We start from the raw sequence: 27,144 nt of genomic DNA, 5'->3' as shown, positions 1-27,144 counted from the left end.
ACAAATGCATTACCTTTTGATCTTGCAATTCCACTTTTGGGAGTTTATCCTACAGATATTCGTCATGCTTGTACATATGAACACGATTATTCACTGCAGAACTGATTGTAATAGTAAAAGACTGGAAACAATCCAAATGCCATCATTGTGGAACTGATGAAATAAATTATAGCACATTCATATAATGAAAAAGAAGGAGGAAACGGCATATGTATTGATACGGAAATGTCTCCAAGATAGATTGTTAAGAGGAAAGGCAAGGTACAGAACACATGTATGATAGGCTACCTTTTGTGGATGAAAAGGGAGTAATAAAAATCCACATTCCTATTTGCTTGTACATTCGTAACGAAATGTGGGGAGCGTTATCTAAGAAGAGTGCTTATCTCTGGGGTAGGGGGTAGGAACTGAGCAGATGACAAACAAGGATGGGAGGGAGACTTTTCACTATATATACGATTCTACTTTGGGGTTTGGAACCATGTAAGCATATTATTTATTCAAGGAATAAATAATAAAATAAAATTTAAAATAACCATTTATTGTGGCACTCAGAACAAGCAATCTGGTCTGGACACCTGCAAGTCTTGGGGTCCACATGGAGCCCTTCAGACTGGAGGCGTGTCTCAGGGGCCACCGCCATTGCAGTGGGTCCCCTGGTTAGCCGTGGTGCTCCACACCAGAATGCACATTTCCATCATCCAGAATGACAGGGGGAGGACAGGTCTTTGAGTTTCTTACCAAGGAGAACCAGCTTCACAAAGGTTCTGGGATTTGGGTCCACTGTACCCTGGACAGCTACACGAGGGGCAGGTCCCAGGCTGCCTAGTACTGACGACTCAGTACTCTAGTACTGAGGCATCATCAGCTGTTCCCGGCTCACGAGGGAGGAGTGGTGATAGCGATCCCGGGTGGCGAAGTCTGCGTTCTCCTGGGTGAGCTGAGTCATCTCCATGTCAACCCTAGCCAGGGACGGCGCCAAAATTATCTGCTCTTGGTGGGATCGCAGGTTCCTTTGGTGAGAGAAACATGGAGGACGGTCAGAAGGAAAGACCAAACGTTAACCAGTGGCGGTAAGTCTCCTCTGGGATGGAGAAATGATTTGCAAAAATGTCGTGTTTATTAATAAACATGTATTAAACAACATAACTGTTGAAAGCTATACGTACAATACTTCATGAACCCAAAGTATGAGAAATAAGCATCAAAGAGTGAAATTTACCTTCTTTTAGTAGAAATGTATGAAACTATAAAAATAACCTTCCAAATGCTGTTGTGTTGGGGCTCTGTAGCTTTACTTGGCTTTCTTGTCAAATGAAATAATGGAATGGAGAGGCTGGAAAGCTGAGGTGAGGAGAAAGAGAAACCTTCTCTTTGGTTCACTGGAAAGAAAGTTGAGTGGAATGATTTCCAGAGCCGAGGTTTACAGAGCAAAGCAGCTACATGGTCAAGTGCAAGGGCTTTTGGCACCAAGCTCGCCTAAGGCAAAGAGCGAGTCCCAATACGGATGCCATTGTCACTGAAGGGTCCGCAGAAGAGTTGGAGTTGGAATAAACTGGTAAAGAAACATGTTAGCGATGCGTGAAGAAACTGCTGACAGCAGAAAGGAGTAAGGAAAGACCATCCTGGCAGCCAGGGTATCTATAGAAGACAGAGACAGTCACAGCTCTGCCACGAATCAGGCTGGTGGCCTCAGGCAAACCTCTTCACCTCCTTGTGCCTCTATTTCCTCACCTTCTCAGGCCCCTTCTAGTTCCTTCCGCCTATGCTAGGTCCTGAAATCACACCTTAGGCATAGATTTTTCTCTTAAAACTTTACCCTGAGAGAATCATTTGCTTTATAAGTAGCAGCACTCAACTGTTTAAATAAGGAATATATTTATTTGATAGTTGTAAAAAACTGGTAGAAACCTTGTTATAAATCTGTGGAACTTAAGCAGAAAGCTTCACTGTCTAGAAAACTGTGCTGTTATAGGAGTTTGGATCACACGACTAAGGCTTTGCAGCTGCTTGAGAACACATCTAAATTAGGTGGGCTGAGGTTTTCTGAGCAATGAATTAACTTCTATAAAGGTTGAATCTTCAAGAAGTAAGGTTAGGAAGTGACAGAAATGCCATACCAGTCAACATGTGTTTTTGCCAGTGAACTTTCTTGTAAATGCTTTTTTTTTTTTTTTAAGGTAAAACCATCGTATTTTTCTGAGTTCAGGGAAATAATACACTTCACTTTCTAGTCTAGAATGGCCTAAGGGTTCTCACCTGGGCAGTTGCTAGGACTTCAGGAAAGAAAGTTTTCTTAAGGTCAGGCTTAATTTCACATAATTCTGGGAACTGTTGGTGTAACAGAGGAAGTAACAGCCAAATTCCTTCGCCCAAAACACCCTACAATATTATTCTTCTTTGGTTTTGAAGAGCATCTGGGGCAACAGGTGTGAAAAATACTCAAAATTACAAAAGAGAAAACACAGCTACCAATTTCTACTTTTAAATGGATCACCATTTCTTAGTCCTTTCACCCTCCTGAACAACCATCACAAAATATCGCTCAGTCACCATGATGAGGCCAGCAAATTTGACACAGACTTAGCTGAGGCCTCCACCAACCACTCCACAAGCTCACAGAGCTATGAATAGTGTGGACTAGGTTCTCTTCCAACCAAAGTACTGCCCTTTTCTAAGAATAATCTCCTCCTAATGCATTCTTCTTTCCACATTGCACAACAGTGATCTCAGAGGTGAAATTCCAGAAATTCAGAGTCCAAAAAAGAGTAGTGACCTCCCATGGTCCTTTGCAGGCTTTCAAAGCCTACAATACCTAAAAACATTCATGCAGAATCAGATAAGGCCAAATACTCTCAACCACACACCAGCTGTAGCTCCAGAGTCTGCAGGCAGCTTTCACACAGAATCTATTTCCACTTAAACTCTACTGGCCCTCAGGCCTAGGAGGCTGGGGAAGATGGAGCAGTGCAGTGATCTCAGATCAGTGCTGTGATCTGAGTCACCCAACCTGGTGCCTCAGCATGGAAGAGAGGCAGAGAGGTGACACACCCACACCACGGCTCCATACAGGACATTTAGCCCAGCTTCCAAGCAAACAGCAGGGAATTACCCCCCTACACACCACTCTCCCTGCCAGCCCTCTCCCTGTTGGTTTCCTGCTCCTTTCATCATCATTTGATGCTGGATCTAGCATCCAGCCTTCATTCCTTGGGCCAACTTGAACAGATTGGCAGTGCTTATAAAAAGTTGTCTTAAGAAGGATTCTTGGGAGGGAGAAATGGGGAGTTATTGTTTAATGGGTATAGAGTTTCCAGTTTGCAAGATGAAGCGTTCTGGAGGTGCTTGGAGGTGACGGCTGCATAACAGTATGAATGTACTTAATACCATTAAACTGTATACTTTAAAAAATTCTATGGTGTGTGTATTTTACCACAATAAAAAAAAATGGGGAAAAAAATTCTGAACTTACATCTGGGATCAATGGGAAACGGTCCCATAATCCATCAGCAACGTCTGGGCGTGGAAGGTGGAAATATTGGCGAGGGCAACCCAGACTTCTAGAGTTTCAGAAACAAACCAACAAAATGAAACCAAATAAACACTTAGTTGGGTTCTGCCTGGATTTTCCCAGCCTGTAGCTTTGGCCCCTCACTGATATTGAAAGGGGAGGGAGGTAATTTCTAGAGTCTTGAGGCCTTCAAAGGTGAGGACGCATTGGCACTGGAAGGGTAGAGGAGGAAAAGAGAGATTAGGGCACTCATGAAAGCTTACCTTCCCTGTGAGGCCTTCTCCTGTTTCTCAGGAAAGTCTGTTCTTCCCTTTCCCTGAATATTTGAACACGGAGGTCCCACAGAAATCCTGCAGGATCGCTACTCTGTTTCTGTACTTGGCCTCTGCACTTTCACCAATACAGTCATGTCAACTACCTCTGACTTGAGATGGAAGAATGGGAGTTCTCTGGGCCTTGGTCTTGTGTGTGAGTACTAACGCTAGTGTGTCTTAGACTGTGAACTCACTGAGAGTAACTCTCTTGACTTATATCACTCTGCAACCAGATTCTAAAGAAAGCCTCTGTTCATGATTCCTGAGGATAAGAAGACAAGAAGACATGGGCCAAAGGAAGCTTCTGAGAAGCTAAAGCAGGGAGGCTGGGTGGTGGAGGGCCGTGAGGAGCAGTCTGAGTTTCCTTGAGGTTCTCAATCGTCAGGTATTCACACCACAATTCACCCAAGCCCAGCAAGAAATGAAACACCCTTAGCACATCCCAGGCCCCTCATCCTGGCCCCAGATTGGCACAGACCTGTAGGAGGGGATCAGAAGAGACCTCATCCATCTGAAAAGGCTGAAGTTGGAGGCTAAACCTGCAGGGAAGACATAGACATAAATATTTATGAAGGCTCTATGAATGCATCTAGAATCCCAGGTTTAATGGGATAAGTACACATCCCCTGACACACACACAATAGCACAAAAAAATTTTTTTCCTTTTTCAGTCTAACCAAACGACATTCATTGTAATACTCTGACAGCAACCTGCTAAGGACTTCATACTTATATGTAGTTTCCAAAAGTTGATTTCTAAACTCCAACATCCCAAGAAAGAAACTGAATGCATTTATAGAGAAAGAAGCACAGGACTTGCTAACTTCAGTCTTTGGAATTTTTAATTTTTTTAAAATTTGATAATTTTTTTCCTTAGATTCAAACTGATTATGTGTTTAAGTAGACACTATAAAGTCCCCTACTAGACCATACACTCTTTGAGGCCAGGAAGCACATCTTTTCCATCTGGTAACACACACAGCACAACAGCCACAGGATCTGGCCCTTAGGAAGTTTTCTTCAGGTGCTGGGTGACTCAAATAGTACCTGTGCAATAGCATGTGGAAATGTTAGTGCTGAAGTTTGAAGTGAGATTGTTGTTGACAGTGACCAAATATCCTGGCATCAGACGCACTGTCTACAATATGGTTTATCAACTTTGTTTAAAAAGCTTTTTTTTTTAATCCATTTCTCCTTTGGTGTGAGTTTTTTAAAAATCTCACAAAATGAATTATATATAACTTTAGGAAAGCAAATGAAATATAATTTTATAAAGTGCTTTTCCAAATTATATATATTCACTCCACCATATTCATATTATATATATATATATATATGTGTGTGAGTGTGTGTGTGTGTGTATATATATATATATATATATACACGGCTGGTTGAAAATTGGTTAATTAGATCATGTTCAATATATGATCAGGAAGTGAGCATTATTTTAAGAGGCTTATGTTAGAATCTTGACTAATGTCAACAGTATGCAGCTGATAACATGTATTTAGAAAATAAACATAAATATTCTATTAACTGGTCCTACCTATTTATGCTCATTTAGATTCTAAATTATCTAAATTTTAGATGAAGATGGGCCTGAAATTTGATTTCATACTTTCCTGTAAATAAATTTCTGGGAAATATTTAAATTTCTTAGGATCAAACTAACTTCTAAGAAATTCAGAAGCAATCACTGATGTAATCACTATGTTAATTAAAATATATTTTCTCCATTAAATTAGCTGATATAAGGACCCTTAGTATGACTTTTTCTAAAGCATTATTTTTAATGTACATGTGATTCAAGTGTTTGAAGTGCATTTCTTTCAAAAATGTATTTCAGACTATTCTAATTTGGAAGCATTTTTTTTCATTTTGCCTGGATTGTTATGGTCCATCTGATTTAGTTAGGACTTAAAACTACATAATTACTTTATTTTAAAAATCGGGACATTGTAGAATTTTGATGAAAAGGACTCTTGAATGTATTTTTAAAACAGCTTTATTATTGAGGAATAACTGACACACAATATTGATAATATTTTCTTCCTTTCCTTATTCTTTTTTTTTTTTCTTTTCTTTTATTTTTTTGCGGTACGCGGGCCTCTCACTGTGTGGCCTCTCCCGCCGCAGAGCACAGGCTCCAGACACGCAGGCTCAGCGGCCATGGCTCACAGGCCCAGCCGCTCTGCGGCATGCGGGATCCTACCGGACCAGGGCACGAACCCGTGTCCTCTGCATCGGCAGGCGGACTCTCAACCACTGTGCCACCAGGGAAGCCCCTTCCTTTCTTTATTCGTGATGCTCTGGCACTTGGGGTCTTGATCCTAGAGGTGCTAATTCCTAGAGATAGGAAACAACTCCCCTATGAGCACACCTTTGATATACAAACCAACCAGTCCAGAGCCTGTGCCCCCAACCATCTCCTTTATCAAGCTCTCACACATCAAGCCAATATTCCCCTGCCTTAAATCACTCCAGGGCCAAAAACCAGACAACTAGAGACCACCCCTATAACCTAGAGTTCCCTGAAATTATTCAAACTACCTAATCCTAAACTTATTCAGCTATCTACCTGCCTTGTCCATTCTTTCCCACTAAAAGCCTAATAAAGGCTATGGGCCATGCTCTCCCCACTTCCTCTTTTGCCTCCTGACCAACCCTGGTCCTCTCCGCTGTGGCCCTGCATGACCCTCCTGTTCCTAGGGATCTGTGAGTATAAACTTCTTTCTTCATGATAATAATTTCTGTGTTTGTGTGTCTTATCATACCTGATTAAAACAAATCCCAGGTACATTTTTAGAACAAACTACATGCATTTAAAGTGTACAATTTGGTAAGTGTTGACACATGCATATACTGTGAAATCATCACTAAAAGCAAGATAATGAACATATCCATCCCCTCCAAAAGCTCCCTCCAGCGACTTCATAAGACCTCCCTCCCTCGTATCCACACTCCCACCCTCATCCAAAGGCAACCGCTGATAGTGCTGTCATTAGAAATTAGTTTGCATTTTTAATAATTACATATGTATATATGTAAAATATTACATCATGTACTCATTTTTTCTGGTTTCTTTCACTCAGCACAGTTATTTTGAGATTCACGCTATTGCATATATCGATAGTTCATTCTTTTTATTACGAAATAGTATTCCGTTGCATGGCTATACTATACTTACAGAGTAACCTGTTGATGGACATGTGAACTGTTTTCAGTTTTTGACTATTACAAACTAAGCTGCTATAAATATTCATATACACGTTTTTGTATGCCCATATGCTTTTAATTCTCTTTGGTAAATACCTAGGAGTACAGTGGCTAACTCATATAGCAGATATATATATTTTTTAATACACTGCCAAATGGTTTCACGAAGTGATCGTATTATTTTTACATTTTCATCAGCTATATATGATAGCTCTAGCTGTTCCACATCCTTGCCAACATTTGGCATGATCAGTATTTTTAATTTTAATCACCCTGATAGGTGTATAATAATATTATATTGTGGTTTTAATTTTCATTTCTTAATGACTAATCACACTGAATACCTTTTCACGTGCTTATTTGTCAACCATATATGTTCTTTGCTGAAACCTATTTAAAACTTATGCCCATTTAAAATTTTTTGTTGTTTTCTTGTTGCTGAGTTTTGAGGGTTTTTATATATTCTAGGTACAAGTCCTTTTCAAACATGTGATTTGCTAATATTTTCTCATAGTCTATGGCTTGCCTTTGCATTCCTTTACCAGTGTGTTTGGAGGAACAGTCCTTAATTTTGATGAAGTCCAATTTATCAATTTTTTTTCCTGCTTTTGGTGTTGTATCTAAGAAATCTTTGTCTCACTCACAGTCACAAATTTTTTCCCTATATTTTCTAGGATCCATTTTGAGCTATTTTTACATTGTATGATGTATGAAGTTTGTTTTTTGCTTGTGTATTTCCAATTGTTCCAGCAGCATTTGCTGAAAAGACTATTTTTTTCCTCCACTGAATTGCCTTTGTAATTTCTGGACTCTCTACTCTGTCCATTGATTTTTTTATCTATCTTGATTCCAATACCATGCTGTCTTGATTACTTTAGCTTTACAGTTAGGTTTGAAATCAGGTAGTGTTAAGTCTTGCAACTTTGTTTTTCTTTTACAAAGTTGCTTGGGCTATTCTAGGTCCTTTGAATTTCCATATAAATACTTTAGGATCTGCTTTCCAATTTCTACAAAAAAGGCAGCTGTGATTTCGATTGGGATTATATCTAATCTATAGAAAATTCTGAGGTGAAATGTCATCTTAAGAATATTGAATTGAATCTTCGATTCATGAATATAGTATAAATCTTCATTTATTTAATTTCTTCTTTAATTTCCTCTCAAAATGTTTTGTAGTTTTCCTCTTCTAGTCTGTACATATGGTGAATTACATTGATTGATTAAGAATGTTAAACCAGGGCCTAGAGACTCATACAGAATGAAGTAAGTCAGAAAGAGAAAAACAAATATTGTGTATTAATGCATATATGTGGAATCTAGAAAAATGGTACAGATGAACCTATTTGCAAAGCAGAAATAGAGACACAGATGTAGAGAACAAATGTATGGACACCAAGGGGGGGAAGGAGAGGTGGGATGAATTGGGAGATTGGGATTGACATATATACACTACTATGTACAAAACAGATAACTACTGAGAACTGATAGATAACTAAAATAGATAACTAATGAGAACCTACTGTATAGCGCAGGGAACTCTACTCAATGCTTTGTGGTGACCTAAATGGGAAGGAAATCCAAAAAAGAGGGGATATATGTATACATATACTGATTCACTTTGCTGTACAGACACAAACTAATACAACACTGTAAAGCAATTATACACCAATAAAAATTTTTAAAAAAAGAGAGGGAGAATGTGAAACTAACCTTGAATTCCTAGGACAACCCATTTGCTTATGATGTATTATTATGCTTTTTATATTATTTTGTATTCAATTTGTTAAAGTCTTGTTAAGAAGTTTTATATCTATGTTCATGAGGGATATTGGTGTGCAGTCTTCTGAAGCATTTGTATCAAATTGATATTCTCTCTTCCTTAAGTGTTAGATAGGTTTCATTAGTGACACCATCTGGGCCCAAGGTTTTCTTTATGGGAAGGTTTTTTAATGATAAGTTTAATTTCTTTCATAGATGACCAAACAGCCCTATATGTCTTCTAGAGTGAGCTTTGATATTTGATAGTTTGTATCTTTTGAGGAATTTGTCCAATTCATCTGTCAAATTTATTGCATAAAGCTGTTTAAAACACTTCCTTATTTTCCTTTTTAATGTCTGTAGACTCTCCAGTCATGTCATTTCTCTCACTCCGGTGTTGAGCATTTGTGTTTCCTCTCCTTTTATTCTGATCAGTCTAGGTAGAGGTTTGTAAATTTTATTGATCTCACATAACCAGCTTTTTGTTTCACTGGCATTCTCTATTTTTCCCTGTTTTATATTTTATTGATTTCTACTTTGATCTTCATGGTTTCCCTGTTTCTTCTTACTTGGGTTTAATTTGCTCTTTTTCTCTAGTTTCTTAAGTGGGAAACTGGGGTTATTATTTTGAGACACTTTTTTCTTTTTTAATATAAGCATTTGACGCAGTAAATTTCCCTCTAAGTAGTGAATTAGCTGCGTCCCACAATTTTGATGTTATATTTTCATTTTCATTCAGTTCAAATACTTTTTAATTTTACTTATTTCTCCTTTTGAACCATGAGTTATTTAGTTTCTTTAGTTTACTTAGTGCTCCTTAGTGTTCTTAGTCATTTAGTGTTATTCAGTGTTCTTTAGTTTCTAAATATTTGGGAATCTTCCAGATATCTTTCTGGTATTTATTTCTAATTTACTTCCCCTTTTGTTCTTGAATTGACTTGAATACCCTTAAACTTTCTGAGACTTTAAAAAATGTCCTAGAATATGGTTTATGCTCGTAAATGTTTCATGTGCACTTAAAAATATATATTCTGCTGTTGTTAGGTAGAATATTCTATAAATATCAATTTGGCCATGTTTATTGATAACATTATTCAAGTCTTCTAAAGCCCTACTGATTTTTTGCCTACTTGTTTTATCAATTATTGAGAGAGAGGTGTTGAAATCTATGACTGTAATCGAGAATTTTTCTACTTATTATTGCAGATCTATCAGGCTTTGTTTTTTATATTTCAAAGCTCTGTTTTTAAGTGCATAAATGTTAAGATTTATTATGTCCTCTTGATTAATTTTCCCTTTGTCTTTATGAAATGACCCTCTTTATCCCTGGTAATATTCTTTTCTCTGAAATCTACTTTGTCTGATGTTAATATAGTCACTCCAGCTTTGTCTGATTTATCTTACCATGATATATCTTTTTTCAATCCTTTTACTTTTAACTTATTTGTGTCTTTATATTGAAAGTAGGTTTCTTGTAGATAGCATATAGTTGGATCATGCTTTTTTTATTCAATCTGACAATCTTAGTGCTTAGACCTTTTAATTGGGAGTGTTTATTTCATTTTATTTTTTAACTATCTTTTTAAAAATTTTTTATAAATTAATTTATTCTTATTTTTGGCTGTGTTGGGTCTTCGTTGCTGCACGTGGGCTTTCTCTAGTTGCCTCGAGTTAGGGCTACTCTTCATTGTGGTGCTCGGGCTTCTCGTTGCGGTGGCTTCTCTTGTCATGGAGCACGGGCTCTAGGTGCATGGGCTTCAGTAGTTGTGGCGTGCAGGCTTCAGTAGTTGTGGCTCATGGGCTCTAGAGCACAGGCTCAGTAGTTGTGGCGCACGGGCTTAGTTGTTCCACGGCATGTGGGATCTTTCCAGACCAGGGCTCAAACCCGTGTCCCCTGCATTGGCAGGTGGATTCTTAACCACTGCGCCATCAAGGAAGTCCCTGATTGGGAGTGTTTAGACTATTTAAAATTAGTGTGGTTATTGATATGGCTAGATTTATATAAACCACCTTGCTATTTGTTTTGGGTCTATTATCTTTTTCTCTTTTTTCTAATTAACATTGATCTGAGTATTTTTAATTCAACTTTATCCCCTTTATCGACTTATTACTTGTAATTCTTTGCTGTGTTAGAGGCATACCTCATTTTACTGCACTTTGTTACTGTGCTTCCCAGTATTGCATCTTTTACAAGTTGAAGGTTTGTGGCAACCCTGGATCAAGCAAGTCTATCAGGGCCATTTCCCCAACAGCATTTGCTCACTTTCTGTGTCTGTGTCATATTTTGGTAATTCTTACAATATTTCAAACTTTTTCATTATTATTATATTTCTCATGGTGATCTGTGATCAGTCATCTTTAATGTTACTATTATGACTCGATGAAGGCTCAGATGATGGTTAGCCTTTTTTAGCGATAAAGTATTTTAAAATTAAGTTACGTACATTGTTTTTTAAGACATAATGCTATTGCACACTTAACAGACTACCGTATAGTGTAAACGTAATTTTTATATGTACTAGGAAACAAAAATATTTGTCTGACTCGCATTATTGCAATATTCCAGTGATCTGGAACTGAACTCACAATATTTCCAAGGTATACTGGTAGTTTAGTAGTTGCTTTAGGGTTTGTAGTACACATTTTTAACTTATCACAGTCTACCTTTAAGTGATATTTTAGTACTTCACGTATACTATAAGAAACTTCCAACAGTATATCCCCATTTCTTCCCTCCTGGCCCTTGTGCTATTGTTGTCATCCATTTTACTTCTACATGTCTTACAAACCTCACGATTTATTATTATTTTTCATTTGTTATCATTTATGCGCATGCCATATTTTTTCTCCTAGACTGTCGGCTCCTTGAAAGCGGGATTTGTATCTGAGTCAGTGTTGGCATTTAGTATGTGTTCAAAACAGGTTTTTTGCAATAAATGCTAAAAGAGAAGAAAGGAGGTGGTGGCAAAATGACTCTGTTGCTTACCAAGGTGAAGCCCGGAACTGGTCCAACCAATGTAGAGATACACAATGGCAGCAACACCCATGTTAACCAGGGTATAGACCCATTGGATCACAAACATGATGAGAAGGGACCCAACAGCCTGTGGAAACAGAAGGAAGTGCAAGTCAGCTAATGGTTTAAACACACAGTAAGCGAGCCACAAGGCTAGGGCCTTAAGAAACAACAGTCCTCTCGTCAACCTCTGAACACTCTATAAGTCTGAATAATTGAAGTTCACTCATAATTCAAAAACCCCCTCTAAAGTAGGTATTTGAGAAGACATCCTCCTGAAAGTACCCTCTAATCAAAACAATCAATAAATAGACATTCTATCCTAGGTCCTTGTTCTACTCCTTTCTAGGAGAAACAAGTTAAGAGTAAAATTATGCTAATATGGTGGATCTAGAAATTAGGTGATCCAGAGTTTATCAGGGATGATTAATTATTTAAAAAGTAAACCATTGATTAAAATAAGTGGTTCATTAAATGTAATCTTGCCATATGTAGCCTCATCTAAATTCTAATATAACAGGCAGTTAAATCACATTGCTCCCAATGAGACTCTCCTCTTTCCTCCCCCAAGTCCCACCCCAAGATCACACATGTATCCACCTGAATTAAGTCTCAAGGACAGTTGAGATCAAAATGAACTTACTCACCCCCAACAGGGAGACCCAGGGGTTGCATATGCGAGTGTAGAAAGAAGTTGGTCTCCTCTGGATATCTTGTTCCTGGAGCCTGGACTTTAGGAAGAAATCTAAAAAATAAATGAGCCAAAATCCTTGGTTACTAATTTGTTACCAAACCCTCTAGTATTTTTATTAGCAAATACTTATGAGCTCCTCTTCTCCAATTTTGTAACTCAGCCTAAAAGACAACTTCCACTCATCTCAACCATTAATGCCCTTTGCCACAACTGAGGCTTGTCTTTACCAGAAAGCTTACACCTCCTAAATCGTGATTTCAATCAATTTACTCTCAGCCCATCATCTCCATTTTTTCTCATTCGCTCTGCTGTCTCCCACCTCAACTATTCATAGACCACAGAGGGACCTTCAGTCAACTTGCCCTAGTATGTTTTTGCTTCCTATCACCTACCTCCTCTTTTCACTACCCTCTTACCTAGCTTAGATTCCATGATCCAAGACTCTCAGCAAGTACTCCCTTGGATATGTTATCTGCTTCCATGCTTCAGCACCACTCAGAAGTCTTATACCTAGTCAACTCATTCTCCTTCTCTCTGATGTAACAAATTTCCAACCTCTCCTCTCAAAAGACAGCTTTCATATCCTCTCATCACCAAATCTACCAACCCACTTTCATCTGTACCCTCTCTTCAGCCTTTCTGTTTTCAGAGTAGATGAACAGTTCTGGCTCCTACCTAAGGCCCATCCCTGTATTTGTGCCCTGCTCAAGGATTTTGCTTTTGCTTCGTCAATTTTTCCATAGTCTACTAGATCATCCCCATCAAACACAAATACACTGTAATTTCTCCCAACTAAAGAAATATCTTCTGCTCACCCTTTAGCTACTATCCTATTTTTTGGTCTCCCTTATAGCAAAAATTCTCAAAAGAATTGCCTATATGGTTTCTACCTTCCATTGTTTCCTCAACCTACTTTTAGGGTTGTATATACCATTCCACTAAAACAACTCTACCTAAGGTTGGCAATGACTTGAATCTTTTCAAATTCAATGGTCAGCTCCTCATATTACTTGACCTTTCAGACAGCACCTGACACATGTGATCACTTTCTTCTTATTGAAACACATTCTTCTCTTGGTTCCTAGGATGCCTCAGTTTCCTAGTTTTCCTCCTATCTCACTGCCCACTTCTTCTCAGTCTCCTTTGCTGGATCACCTCCTCCTTCCAACCCCCAAGAATTGGAGAATCCTAGCATTCATTCAGTCCTCAGCACTCTTCTTTATTGCAGTTAGGTGTGGCCATGTGACTAAGTTCTCACCAATGGAATGTGAACACAAGTGGTGAGTGTCACTTCTGCATCAGAGTCTTTGAGAGAGTAGGTGTGCCTCTTCTCTGTGCCCGAAATCAGAACGTGGTAACTCAGTCTTGATTTTGCTCATTATAAGGACTTAGGGGATGGTGAAGTCATAAAAATGGAAGGAGCCTGGGTCCCTGAAGCAATGCATGGAGGAGAGCCTCCCACTGATTTGGAACACCCTTCCTGGACTGTTAGTGCAAGTGAGAAATAAATTTCCATTGTGTTTGAGCCACTGTGTTTTTGTTTATTTGTGATAGCAGTTTAGCCTCCCTTAATTAATATACCTCAAAACAGGCTTCAGGTCCTTCTCTTACTTTACACAATCTATTCCTTACGAAGCCAGTGATCTTCTTAAGGCTGGATCTGATCATATCACACCTCTAGCTACAATCTTCCATGACCTTCTGTCATAATCACCATGGAGTGCATGGCCCTACACAGGACTGACCTCTGCTTTCCTTGCTATACTCATCTCCTACCTCTCTCCCCCCACCCACTCCTCTCCATTCACTGCTGGACTTCTGCTCTTCTTGGAATTTGCCAATCCAATTTCCATCTGTACCTTTATACATGCCATTTCCCCTGCCTGTAACTCTTCTCCCACATCTCTGCATGGTTCACTGCTTTATACAATTCAGTTCTCTATTAAAATATCCTCTTCTCAAAGAGATATTTTCTGAACAACCTATCTGAAACAGAACCACCCTCCCCACTCTAGTCTCTATCCTGTTACCCCACTTTATTACTCATCATACTATTTATCACTTACTGACATCACAGTATGTGTGTTTGCTTGTTTATTATGTGTCTTTCCTGCTAGAATGCAAGTTCAATGACAGCAGAGACCTTCTATGTCTGTTCAGCATGTTCCCCACCCCCAGCACCTAGAACAGCACTTGGAATGTAGTAAATGTCCCATATGTGAGGCTAAACGAATGACCAATCATCCTAGGTCCCAGAGAAGTCTTCATCCTCTCAACATGTCTGCCTTTACCATATACTTCCAACTATTATACTTATCTTTTATATCTCCATATCTTGAGGGCAAGGGCTGTCTTTTGTATCTCTAAATACCAAATCTAGGCATGTAGGGGTCTGTGTATAGGAAGTGCTCAAGAAGTGCCTCCTTATTAATTGTGGATTAAAATAAACTCTGCCAGAAGACGTAAATAGACATTTCTCCAAAGAAGACACACAGATGGCCAATAAGCACGTGAAAAGATGCTCATCATTGCTAATTATTAGGAAAATGCAAATCAAAACTACCATGAGGTATCACCTCATATGTCAGAATGGCCATCATTAAAAAGTCTACAAATAACAAATGCTGGAGAAGGTGTAGAGAAAAGGGAACCCTCCTATACTGTTGGTGGGAATGTAGATTGGTGCAGCCATTATGGAAAACAGTATGGAGGTTCCTCAAAAAACTAAAAATAGAGTTGCATATGATCTGGCAATCCCAATCCTGGGCATGTATCTGGACAAAACTATAATTCAAAAAGATACATGTACCCCTATGTTCATTGCGGCACTATTCACAATAGCCAAGACATGGAAACAACCTAAATGTCCAACAACAGATGAATGGATGAAGAAGATGTGGCACACATATACAATGGAATACTTCTCAGCCATAAAAATGAACGAAATAATGCCATGTGCAGCAACATGGATGGGCCTAGAGATTATCATACTAAGTGACGTCAGACAGAGAAAGACAAATACCAAATGATATCACTTATATGTGGAATCTAAAATATGACACAAATGAACTTATCTACAAAACAGAAATAGACTCACAGACATAGACAACAGACATGGTTGTCAAGGGGGAGGGGGGTGAGGGAGGGATGGATTGGGAGTTTGGGATTAGCAGGTGCAAACTATTATATATAGGATGGATAAACAGCAAGGTCCTACTGTATAGCACAGGGAAATATATTCAATATCCTGTGATAAACTGTAATAGAAAAGAATATGAAAAAGAATGGATATATACGTATAACTGAATCACTTTGCTGTACAGTAGAAATTAATACATTATAAAGCAACTATACTTCAATAAAATAAATTTTAAAGAACTCTGCCAAGGTGCATGACTGATTTGAATTGATGGCTCTATTACTTCTTTTTTTTAAAGAAAAGACACTGTTAAGATTGTCTTTGATTACATTGTATATTTTCAACATGTGCAATGCATGATTCATTTTTTCAATCACAGGCTTAGTGAAATACAGCTGCTCCATTGATTATTAAGAAGAAACACTATTGGTGAAGAACTTAGATTTCTGCCTCTCTGAGGTTTGCCAAATGTTAAGCTCACTGTTTCACACTTGATCTTGACCTTGCACCAACTCAATTACACTGTACCCAAGGGAGTTGTGTGTATGTGTATGTGTTTTCTGAGGAACTCCAGGGAGAGTCATAGGAAGGGGTGTGTCTTCCAGGCAAGCACAGTGCAGTTTTACACATCAGCAATGCAAGGGAGAATTCAGTCAATGATGCTCAATGACTCTGAATAGGTATGACAGACAATGCAGGCGGACGATTATTCAGAATTCTGAACAGCTATGGTTTCAAAACCCTTCCAAAATGACAGAAGGAATTTTTTTTCTCTTTTCAAGGATTATATTGGAAGAAATAAGTCTTACAGACTAGTGGTGGGAGGAGACCGCTTCTCGTGTTAGAAGTACTAGAATAACAACTGGGAAGGCAACTTTATCAAGCTTTAGTCACAAAACAAACAAACAGGTAAGCAGAACCATGCATTAGGCATGTTAAAAATATCAAATATAGGGCTTCCCTGGTGGCGCAGTGGTTGAGAGTCCGCCTGCTGATGCAGAGGACACGGGTTTGTGCCCCGGTCTGGGAAGATCCCACATGCCGCGGAGTGGCTGGGCCTGTGAGCCCTGGCCGCTGAGTCTGCGCGTCCAGAGCCTGTGCTCCGCAATGGGAGAGGCCACAACAGTGAGAGGCCCGCGTAGAGCAACAACAACAACAAAAAATCAAATATAATAAACATAACGCATAACATTAAATTGTCTTTTAAAATCTAGTGGTATGTCTAACAAGTTCTATGTTCACAAAACCCATGCAGAAATAAAGACTTTTTAAGCATGAAGGGGGAAGACATTATGTCAATTTTTAAAATCACAAATTTAAATAATTTTACAGAAATTACTTAAAAATCGATATTAAACCATCTCTGGAAATGCACTCCATACCTTTATCAGGATAAATAAACACATAGTTCTAGCTGGCATGTACAAACCAAGAATGTGCGTTGATGTGGTTCACAAAGGATCATGTTTCAGGTTCATGTGGGATCTTATCATGTTGATTCTGTAATCTTTTAACCACTTTCCAAATGCTGCACATTTATTTCTAGGTTGTCATTAGCACCAACAATGCAGCTATGAGACTCTTGTACATATTTACGGTTTGTTGTTTGGTTTAGGGTTGTTTCCTTGAGATACAATCCCCCCAAACAGATTTACTAAGTCAGAGCAATTAGACAGTTTTATATTTCTTGTTGCATCTTGAAAGCTCACTCTGCAGAAAGAATGAACCAGAGGAACTTCCAGCTACCACAATGTAAAGAGGTCAGTGAATCCTCTCCGTAAGAGACAGGTATACAGCTAGACAAAATCATCAAAAACAATCACTTGGGGCTCTAGAAATTTACCAAACCGAGACAACAAACCAAGAAGTGTTCATTTTTTCAAAAACTGCTGGAGCTGAGGGTAAGGACGGTGAGAGTCTACAGCCTTCTTCCTGAGCTGCTCCCACCCCCACCCCAGTTCTTACCAGCATGGAGCTGGCCTGTGTCCGTGTGGCCCAGAAGGCTTCCACCCTCTGCCAGCAGATCTGTGCGTGGGTTGGGAAGCACAATCGAAGCTGCAGCTCTCCAGGCTCCCCGGCTTTGACTTTTGTCAGTCTCTCTTAGGCTCCCAAGCAGGGGGATGTGGGGAGCTGTAGTCCTTCTACAGCTCTCTGATTTCTAGGATCTTCCCATTAAACTTCTGGCTGTTCCACGGCTCACCCTAGCTGGGTCCCTCAGGCTAGCAAAGCTGAGGATTTCCCCATTCCATTTTCTACTTCGCTCACCACACTGAACTGATAAAGGCACAACCCACAAGTTTGCTCCCTCTGGCAGCAAAACTGCTGATTTCTGAAGAAATCATGGCCAAAAACCTCCCAAATTTGATGAAAAACTTTCATCAATGGATCCAAAAGGAATGAATCCATTGACATTGCTTCCAGCAATGTGTACATATACCCGATCACCACCGACCTACTATTTTTTATCTAAATTTCTGACAGCTTAACAGATATGAAATATCTCAATGGTGGTTTAAATTGGACTCATTTAATCAGTACAATGGCCTAGTTCATAATAGACACTGTCCCCAAGCAGCATACACTTTGCGTAGTGGTTAAGAACACACGCTCTAAAGTGAGATGGACCTGGGTTCAAATTCTAGCTGTCTCCTATCCTGAGCAAGTGTTTTAACTTCCCCTAAGCCTCACCTTTGTCATCTGGAAAAAGGTAATAACAATGCCTAGATCTGAGCTGAGCTGAGCTAATCCGCGTGTTAAGTGATTATCTCTGTGCCAGGCACCTGGGACAGACTCAATAAAAGCTGCCTATTTTTAGCTACAAACAGCATTCAACACTTAACCATAAAAGTTAGTTTGTTGAATGCACAGTGAGTGAGTCTGGTTTTTCACATGTAAACTGCATGTTCATCTCTCCTGACCTCTCTTTAGTAGGATCTGGATTTTGACCTTCCTGTCTTTAAAAATAATATGGTTTGGGGCTTCCCTGGTGGCGCAGTGGTTGAGAGTCTGCCTGCTGATGCAGGGGACACGGGTTCGTGCCCCCGGCCGGGAAGATCCCACATGCCGCAGAGCGGCTGGGTCCATGAGCCATGGCCGCTGAGCCTGCGCGTCCGGAGCCTGTGCTCCGCAACGGGAGAGGCCACAACAGTGAGAGGCCTGCGTACCGCGAAAAAAAAAAAAAATGCTTTGGAAGGTATGCTTTTATCAGTTGTGTTTGTCAGAATAATTGTTTCCTTCTGTGACACTGTGCTGGGCAAATGTTTTTTATTTCTGTTTAATCAGATCCTTTTTGTCTTTGATGATGTCTTCAGTAGTCAGAAATCGCTCTCTTGCACAGCTGTTATAAATAAGGAATTTGTGGCTATATAAGGTATCAAATATGGCCCCAAGTTAATTTTTTGATCCATTTGCTCTCAACAATATTTATTCAATAGTGACTTGATTCTTATTATTTTACAGCATCTGGTTTGTCACACATTAGGTTCTTATAATAGTTTAACTCTTTCTATTCTACTTTACCTGTCAATGTTTAAAATTTTTAGCCAATATTTGTACAACTGTTCATCAATTTGATTAGCCTTTACTGAGTGTTTGTCGATGCCATGTACTGTGTGGGAATATTGTTGATGAATACAAGGTAGAAAGACATGGTTTGTGCCTAAAGGAAGCTCACAGACTGGAGGCAAAGCGATAAAACTAGTATTTCTTCTCCTTAAGATAGGCAGACGACAAGCAGGCCTGAAGACAAATGTGTAAACAAATGTATAAAACAATGTGATAAGTGTTTATACCACTAGTGTGACTCAAATGTTATGCTTGCACAGGAGAGGAAATCAGGGAATCCTTCTCAGAGGGGGTCTGAAAAGTCAAATGGATTTTAAACCGTTAAGTCGGCGTGTTTCAGATGGAAGTGGGCAGTGATGCAATGTGCAAAGGCAGGAAGGAATAAAGAATATGATGTGTTTGGGGCACGTGTCTGGGTATAGCTGGACATGTGTACATGGCAGCTGTCATGAGAAAACTGGCCAGGAAGGTGGGGCAGGGCAGGGTTGCCAAGAATCTTGCAAATCACACCGGTATGGAAGGTAATAGATTCCAACGAAGGTTTTTAAGTAAGAGAGACATGATGAGAGTTTTATTTTAGAAAGATCGTTCAGTGGACAATGAAAAGGAGAAACAGGATATGGGAGAATCTGGAGGCTGGAGATGAGCAGGGAGATTAACAAGAGTCTGGGCGCCAGATGATGAGGGTCTGAACCAAGGTGAAGGCAGCCAGGATGGAGGAGACAGAGGGGTTTACAAGAGCTCGGGACATTTCTAAGATAGGGCAACTTCAATGATGAAACGTTGCAAACTGACCACACATCTCTCCCGATAACCCACTGAGAAAACAGAAAAGGCATTAAATAGGCATAAACCTACAAACACAAGGAGAATGAGAGAGGAAAGATAAAAACAAGTCTTGGAAGGTGGAGCAGTGACGGAGGAGTGGTAACAGACAGCAGAGCCGAGGAGGACCAACTCTAGGGCCCACAGAGAGGATGCCAGCAATGAGCAGCCCAGTGCACCCCAGCAGGACCTCACAAAGTTCAGGACCAAGAAGTACCCGCCCGTGGGAAGCGATACGGTGCAGGGGACTTGTTGCAAGACTGTATATGAACCAGTTGGACATCAAGTGCCTTTCCTCTGGCCATGTAGCTAGGAAATAACTCCCTCTTTGCCTGACCCCCTCCCCAAGGTATGCGAGGGTTCCTCTGAAGAAATCAAACCAGAGAGGGCCTGAACTTGGGACACCAGGCATAGCAAAGAGTGGGGGGAATGGAGCTAGAAACTGGGGAATTCAATGAAGTCTCTATCCTAAAGTGTGGGAGGCCACCAACTTCCTTATGTCACCCGGCTCCCTGAACACAAACAGCCAACTGGGGGACCCCCAGGCAAGAGATTAAAGGACTTTTCTCTGGAGGAAACCTCTAGCTAACCACACTTGGGGATCCTCCCATGAAAAAGCCAGCTTCTTGACCATTCTACAGTGAGGTGCCCCAACCAGTAAGCTCTGCCCAGGATGCAGGTCTTCTACACAGCTTTTCACTACTTACTTCTAAATAGGAACAGAAATCAAAAGATCAACAGACATTTTAGTGAAGCCAATATAAAAGAGAGAGTGAGACCAAGCCAAAGAGACAAGAATCTAAAGAACGCAGGGCAGAAGACGACTTTAAAGGGAGAATAAGTAATATTACCAGAAAAATAAGATAAGCGTTATACCTATAAAACAAGAATGAGATGATGTTCGACATTTTTTTAAAAAAGATGAAGACAAATCAGGTTACAACCAAGAGCTCTTGGAAATTAAGACCAGGAGAGCTGTGGCATAGACTCACTGTTGTTACCCAATCTCCCCTTCCTCCTTAGGGAAAGAAAGAACCCCACAGGATGTCATGTGAAGCTGCAATAAAGCCAGCTAAAAAACATTTCCCAGCCCTGAGAATACCTAGAAAGGCTAGCGAATCAAGTTCAGAGCTATATAGCCAGGGACAACACTCAAAACCATATGTCTGGGCAGTCTAGTGGGGACACCACAGGGGCATGTGCCAAGGTCTAGACACTTCTGACCCTGAAAAGCCCTGATGGCGGAGCCAGGAATGTAGTCATCCTGCAGCCACTATCATGCTTCCAGAGAGTTCCTCAAAGTCCCCATTTCTTCAGGTTCCCAGTTCCCAGTATATGGAGGCTTCATCTAATTAGCCGAGTCTTGGTCCCGTGCCTGAACTCTGCAGGAGGGGCGGGAAAACTGAATATCTGACATTTTCAGTTTTAAGAGTGAAAGGCTTGCTGTGCCTCCCACCAAGACTCATAACACTGGAAATTCTTCAAACACAGGGAGGTCATTCAAGGCTGAGGAGGGGAAAAAAAAAAGACAGAAGTCTACCATGATATCACGCCCAACAGATCTTGTCCCCTGGATCTGACAGAGAAGTGTGATAGAGGAATTCCAAGACAACAGCTTTGTAGCAGACCGAAAGCACTGACAGGCTAGAGTGGATCAGAATAAGGGCCATAGGACAGAGGGGGGAAAAGAACAAATGGATATGATAAATTTCTGAAGAATTCGAGCATTTGGAAAATAACGTTGAGAGGCATTTGCCATATCCGCCAGAACATCTAGAAAAAAATGATGACACAAAACCAAGCAAATAAAAAACCAAGGCTGGGCTTCCCTGGTGGCACAGTGGTTGAGAGTCCGCCTGCCGATGCAGGGGACACGGGTTCGTGCCCCGGTCTGGGAAGATCCCACATGCCGCGGAGCGGCTGGGCTCGTGAGCCATGGCCGCTGAGCCTACGCGTCTGGAACCTGTGCTCCGCAACGGGAGGGGCCACAGCAGTGAGAGGCCCGTGTACGGAAAAAAAAAAAAAAAAAAAAAAACCAAGGCTATTATTAACCCCAGGAAACAGAAAAAGTTGGACAGAAAAGGAAATGTAATCATAGCATAATATATGGCTCAGAGTTAAGCAATATTTACCTAATCATGATAATGTGAATACTAGCTATTAGATTAATTAAAAAACTGTGATGTAATTATACTGGGGACATTGGATGAGAAATCAAGAGTGGCATAAATGAGCTAGTCTTCATTTATCATAATAGGAAATCAAGAGATGAAACTGACATATCAAGAAGTAGCAATACAAATATATTATCTACAAACATGAAGGTTAACAGAAGAAGCAACTTTTTGGTTGAAAGTGGGATTTTCTGGGAGCGGGACTAGGGGAGGCAGAAGAGTCAGAGGGATGGTATGGAAGAGTGGGAACTACTATTTCTGATTATGTGACTTTTCACTCCACTTGGCTTATTAAACTGTACTCATTACTTTGACAAAAATAACATAGTTTTTAAATTTTTAATAATGCTCCTACCATTAAAAACCACCCACCAATTTGGAGGTAAAGGAGGAAAAGCAGGTGTACGGAAGAACGTAAAGCATTTATTTTTGGACATCTCCTTCTATGTCACCTGTCTCCTCCTCTCTGCCCACACTTGTCTGTACAGATCTCAGGAAGTAGGTTAACGGGCTTCAAATATAGGGAGACCTGGGTGTGATGTCCAGCTGTGCAAGGTATCAGCTCTGAGCACAGTATCGGTTTCATCTCTGTGACCTCACTGGGACTCAGGGTCTTCACTGGTAAAATAGAAAATGCTAATATCTATTATGTTACATGCAATAATATATGTAAAGCACCTAGAATATGGAAGACTAAAAAATTCTGAGTTCTCTCTTTCTCTCGGAATTTCTCACGCCCGGAAGCCTCCCTTTGAGAGTCTCTCCCTGTGTCTCTGTGCCTACAGATCTGAGGGAGCAAAGAAAAGCTGTGCTCCTAAAGCATATCTTCTTTCTCTCCATTCCCTCCTGCCTGGTCTGGGAGATTCACCTTCCAGAGACAAAGCACATTGAGTCCTTGCCAGGCAGTTTGTCAAAACACATCTCCACTTCCCTTGAAAGGATAAACTGGTTTCATTCACGTTGGCTGATTTTTGAGTAAAATGAAATTAATATTTGATTATTAGCCATGGCTCCCAGCTCTAACATACAGGAGTAGCTAGAAATTTCTGTTCAAAATTAACTATCTATACCAGAGTAGAATTACAAAGTCAATTAATATCTGACCATAACTTTTAAAAGTAAATACCAAACAAAATTCACAAGGATTTTAAACCCAGCTATAAAATGAACTAAGGACTTGAAAGAGGGTTGTGATAACTGAGTAGTCACCCAAATTAGGAGGCCCCATGTGATTCCAAAGCACCCACCTTCTCTGCTCGGCCTGGGCTGATTACTGGGCTCAGGGATGAGTTGTTCTCCACAGGCTCCCCCAGGCCGAGCCCCTTCACTTCTGGAACGCGGCATGTTCCCATGGGGCCCCTGCCCCTCCCAGGAGGCAGTAGGCCACCCGTCACAGCCTTCAGGAGGGAAGGAAGCAGGAGACCTGGGGTCTAAGAGGAAGCTCTCTTGGAGGGTTCGCTTGGTGGCTTTCTTGGTCTTCCCCTTCTGATTCTCTGGGATCCCGTGGCTCTCTCCTCCTCCGGGCTGGCCACTCGCAAGCTTCCTGGTTAGCTGGAGGAGCTGGTCCATGTCCTTGGTGAATTCTAGCAGAGTGCCCTCAGAGAGGTTCCAGGCAACGCCCTCAGAGCCACAGCTGGGAGCCTTCTCCAGGAGCAGGTGCTCAGAGCAGTGGAGAGCTCCCAGGCCCTCCCCGGGCACCGACTCAGGCACCTGTGGGAGGCTGCAGGCGCCCATGGACAGGGAGAAGTAAGAGTAGTCCACCGCGATGTATGTCAGCATGAAGTTGATGGTGACGATGGGGGCCAGGACGTTTACCTGACCCACAAGGACAAAGGCCATGGTCACCAAGCTGGTCAGGCAGATGGCAGCTACGGGTGTTTTACTTGGCCCTTTCTGCAGAAACAAAAATAACATGCAAGACCATGAAATTTCAGAAGAAAATCACAGTATTTGATAGAAACAACTCATAATGACTCACCCACTTCTCCCATGTGACTCTTGATGTGTTCCTAACTGTTCATCTACAAACTTGGGATCATGACATCCGACCCATGGGATTACTGTGAGATCAGAGCTAATGCACGTAAAATGCTTGACGCGGCCCTGGCACACAGTGGGCGCCCAACACATCCAACAGGGATTAACTGTATTAGTAACCATTAATGTGGGACAATCCTATAGAACATGGATTTCACAAATATTTCTCCTTTTGTCTTTCACTGGGTTTAACACCACCCTTGGAAATCAAAGAAGTGCAAAATTGATTCTTCCCATGCTTTAATGGAGAAAATGACCTGAACAGGAGCGGCAGACCCTGGAAGACATAGCAGAATCATTGGTGGCTGAGGTGGGGGAATTCTGATACTAAACATGCACATGCATGTTCTCATACACACACATTTATGCACATCTGTTATTAATGGAGGGGGAGTATGGTGACTTTTAGAAGGACAGGAGTGGAGAAAATGCATTAACTCCATATAATCTGCCACTCCACAGAAGCTCTTCCTTACAGTCACTGACACAGTTCTTGGGCCAGAAGCAATAGTCGCTTCTCAGTCCTTATCTTCTTTGGCCTAAGGATTACATTTGACCCAGCTGCTCACTCCCTGGTCTCCTCGCTTCTCTTGGTTCGTCTCCTTGTCATCGACTGCTCCTTAGTCTCTGTCACTGGCCTCTCCACATCTCTGAAATCTGCATTTAGAGCAATCCCCAGCTCCATCCTCAGTCTATGTTCCCTTCTCTTCTCTGTCTATGTTCCCTCTCTAGGATTTCAATCAGGCTCATGGCTTCAAATACTAGCTCAATGCTCTCAGCTCCCAAATTTGAATCTCCAGCCTGAAATGTTCCCCTGAAATCCAGACTTAAATATTCAACTATCTGCTCAACATTTCCGGTTGCTGTCTAATAGGATCTCAAACCTAATATTTCCAAAACCAAACTGCTGATCCTCCAATGTCCTGCCTCTCAAATCTACTCCCCTGCAGCTTCTCCACCTCCGAAAATGGCCACTCCATCCTTCTAGTTGCTCAGTCAAGCAAAATTCTTGATGCCTCTTCTCACTCACTCATTCTCCTCCAGTAAATATTGTCAGTCTTACTCTCAGGATAGACACAGGATCTAACCACTGCTCCCATCTCCTTTATACCAGCACTCTGTGATGAAGGGGCAGGCACGTCAGCCACTTTCAGATCTGACCTGTGAACCTCCCAGGTATGTTCCTCCAGCACGTTCCCCTTACTGAGGGTTGGAACAGAGTGCAATCTTCAGAGTCACAAGATGAAGATAGTGAAGTCATCGTGGCCTGAGTCTCTGAGGATCAGAGGCCCTGTTGACTTGAAACACCTTCCCTAGAACCTCAGAGTAAAATTTTTTTTAGAAAAAGGAGTAAACATACATTTTATTGTTTTTGAAAATTACATTTTGGGGTATATTTGCTACAGCTATTTAGCATACTCTAACAATAAAACTACCAAGGATAAAATAAATTCTCATGAACTAACAAAAACTTAAAAGGAGGGTCCTAGGTAAGCGGAAGGAGGTCTTAGGTAAACTGTAGGAAATGCAAGTGGTCCAGGAAAGGACTGTGACAAGCGTGGGTTGGAAAGTGATAAAATAGTCACACATGAACTTCTGTTACCAAAAGACACATTAAGAAAAGTCAAGTCACAGAACGGGAAAAGACATTTGTGACACGTGTAACTGACAAAGGGTAATGCAGAATATACAAAGAATCCCTACAAAATAATTAGAAGACAGACAACCCACTAAAAACAATGAGCAATTCCACGAATGGGTACAGGGTCTGCAAGAATGCCATACGTGAACAAGCCTACTACAAGAATGTTTGCTGCACTGTCTGTAACAGTCCCAAACTGGGACATAACATGAGAGCAAGATGAGTAAATAAACTGCAGCAAATGAAGAAATGCTATACAGAGATGATAATAAACAAGACGCTGCTACAAGCAAAAACACGGAGAAATCACATGCACATAATGATGTATGAAAGAAGCATGCCACATTCATATAAAGTTTAAAAAACAGGCAACACTGAACTAGGATGTAATCCAGAGTTGGCAAACCATGGCCCCTGGGCCAGATCTGGACACCATCTGTTTATGTATGCCCACGAGCTAAAGATGGTCTTACATTTTTAAAGAGTTAGGAAAAAAATCAAAGAAGAGTAATATTTTGTGACACCTGAAAATTACATGAAATTCTAATTTCAGTGTCCACAAATAAAGTTTTATTGGAAGACAGCCACACTTACCCCATTAGGTACTGTCTGTGGCAACTTTCGAGCTACAACAGCAGAGTTGAGCAGTTGTGACAGAGACCATAGGGCCTGCAAAGCCTGAAATATTTACTATTTGGCCGCTTTCAGAAAAAGTTACCTGAGTAAAACCACAGAGAAAGCAAGGAAATTATCACAGGAATATGGATAGTAGCTTCCACAGTGAGAGGGACGGGGCTCCGACCAGAGAGGGTACGTGGAGGGTGGCATCAGGGGCTGGCAGTGTTCTTGGGTGGAGGTTACACGATGTTCACTTCATAGTCATTGTTTAAGCTGTTCATATGGGTTTTCTGTATGCTGAATATACCTCAAAAAATTTTTAAAGTTTCCTCTCTTCCCCCATTAAAAGAAAAAATGTACTAGTAAAATTTAATCATATGTAAAGAAGCTTTGACAAAAAATATTCCTCCAAAAGGCATGTGACAACTAGAGAAAATATTTGTAATACATGTAACAAAGAAACAGCATCTGTCAATTCAGAAGAAAAAGACGAACAATCACAGAAAAAAAAAAAATGCAAACGACTCTTAGGGGAAATGGTGTTCAACACCTTTCCTAATAAGGGTAATGCAGATCACAAGTATCTTAAGATGCCATGTCTCACCGCACAACTGGCAAAAATTCATACCTGACTCT

The 27,144-nt window shown here is 40.7% G+C and overlaps 1 protein-coding gene across 6 annotated transcripts in view; it reads right to left on the bottom strand.

Annotated features, from left to right (window-relative positions):
- Positions 1-520: 520 nt before the first annotated feature.
- The window catches only part of SLC12A8 (solute carrier family 12 member 8), a 135,422-nt gene continuing 108,798 nt past the window's right edge, over positions 521-27,144 (bottom strand). For all 6 annotated transcript variants that reach the window (XM_049710341.1, XM_049710342.1, XM_049710344.1 and 3 more), the window contains 5 exons: positions 23,459-24,104; positions 12,463-12,560; positions 11,786-11,903; positions 4,304-4,364; positions 521-1,013 (listed from right to left, as the gene is read on the bottom strand). In XM_049710341.1, the coding sequence (XP_049566298.1) occupies positions 848-1,013; positions 4,304-4,364; positions 11,786-11,903; positions 12,463-12,560; positions 23,459-24,104 (1,089 nt within the window). In that variant the 3' untranslated portion in view covers positions 521-847. The remainder of the gene's footprint in view (positions 1,014-4,303; positions 4,365-11,785; positions 11,904-12,462; positions 12,561-23,458; positions 24,105-27,144) is intronic.

The sequence above is a fragment of the Orcinus orca genome, chromosome 5 (genome assembly GCF_937001465.1).
Source record: "Orcinus orca chromosome 5, mOrcOrc1.1, whole genome shotgun sequence".
In the NCBI taxonomy this organism is placed as follows: Eukaryota; Metazoa; Chordata; class Mammalia; order Artiodactyla; family Delphinidae; genus Orcinus; species Orcinus orca.
This window is presented reverse-complemented; position numbering and strand designations above follow the sequence as displayed.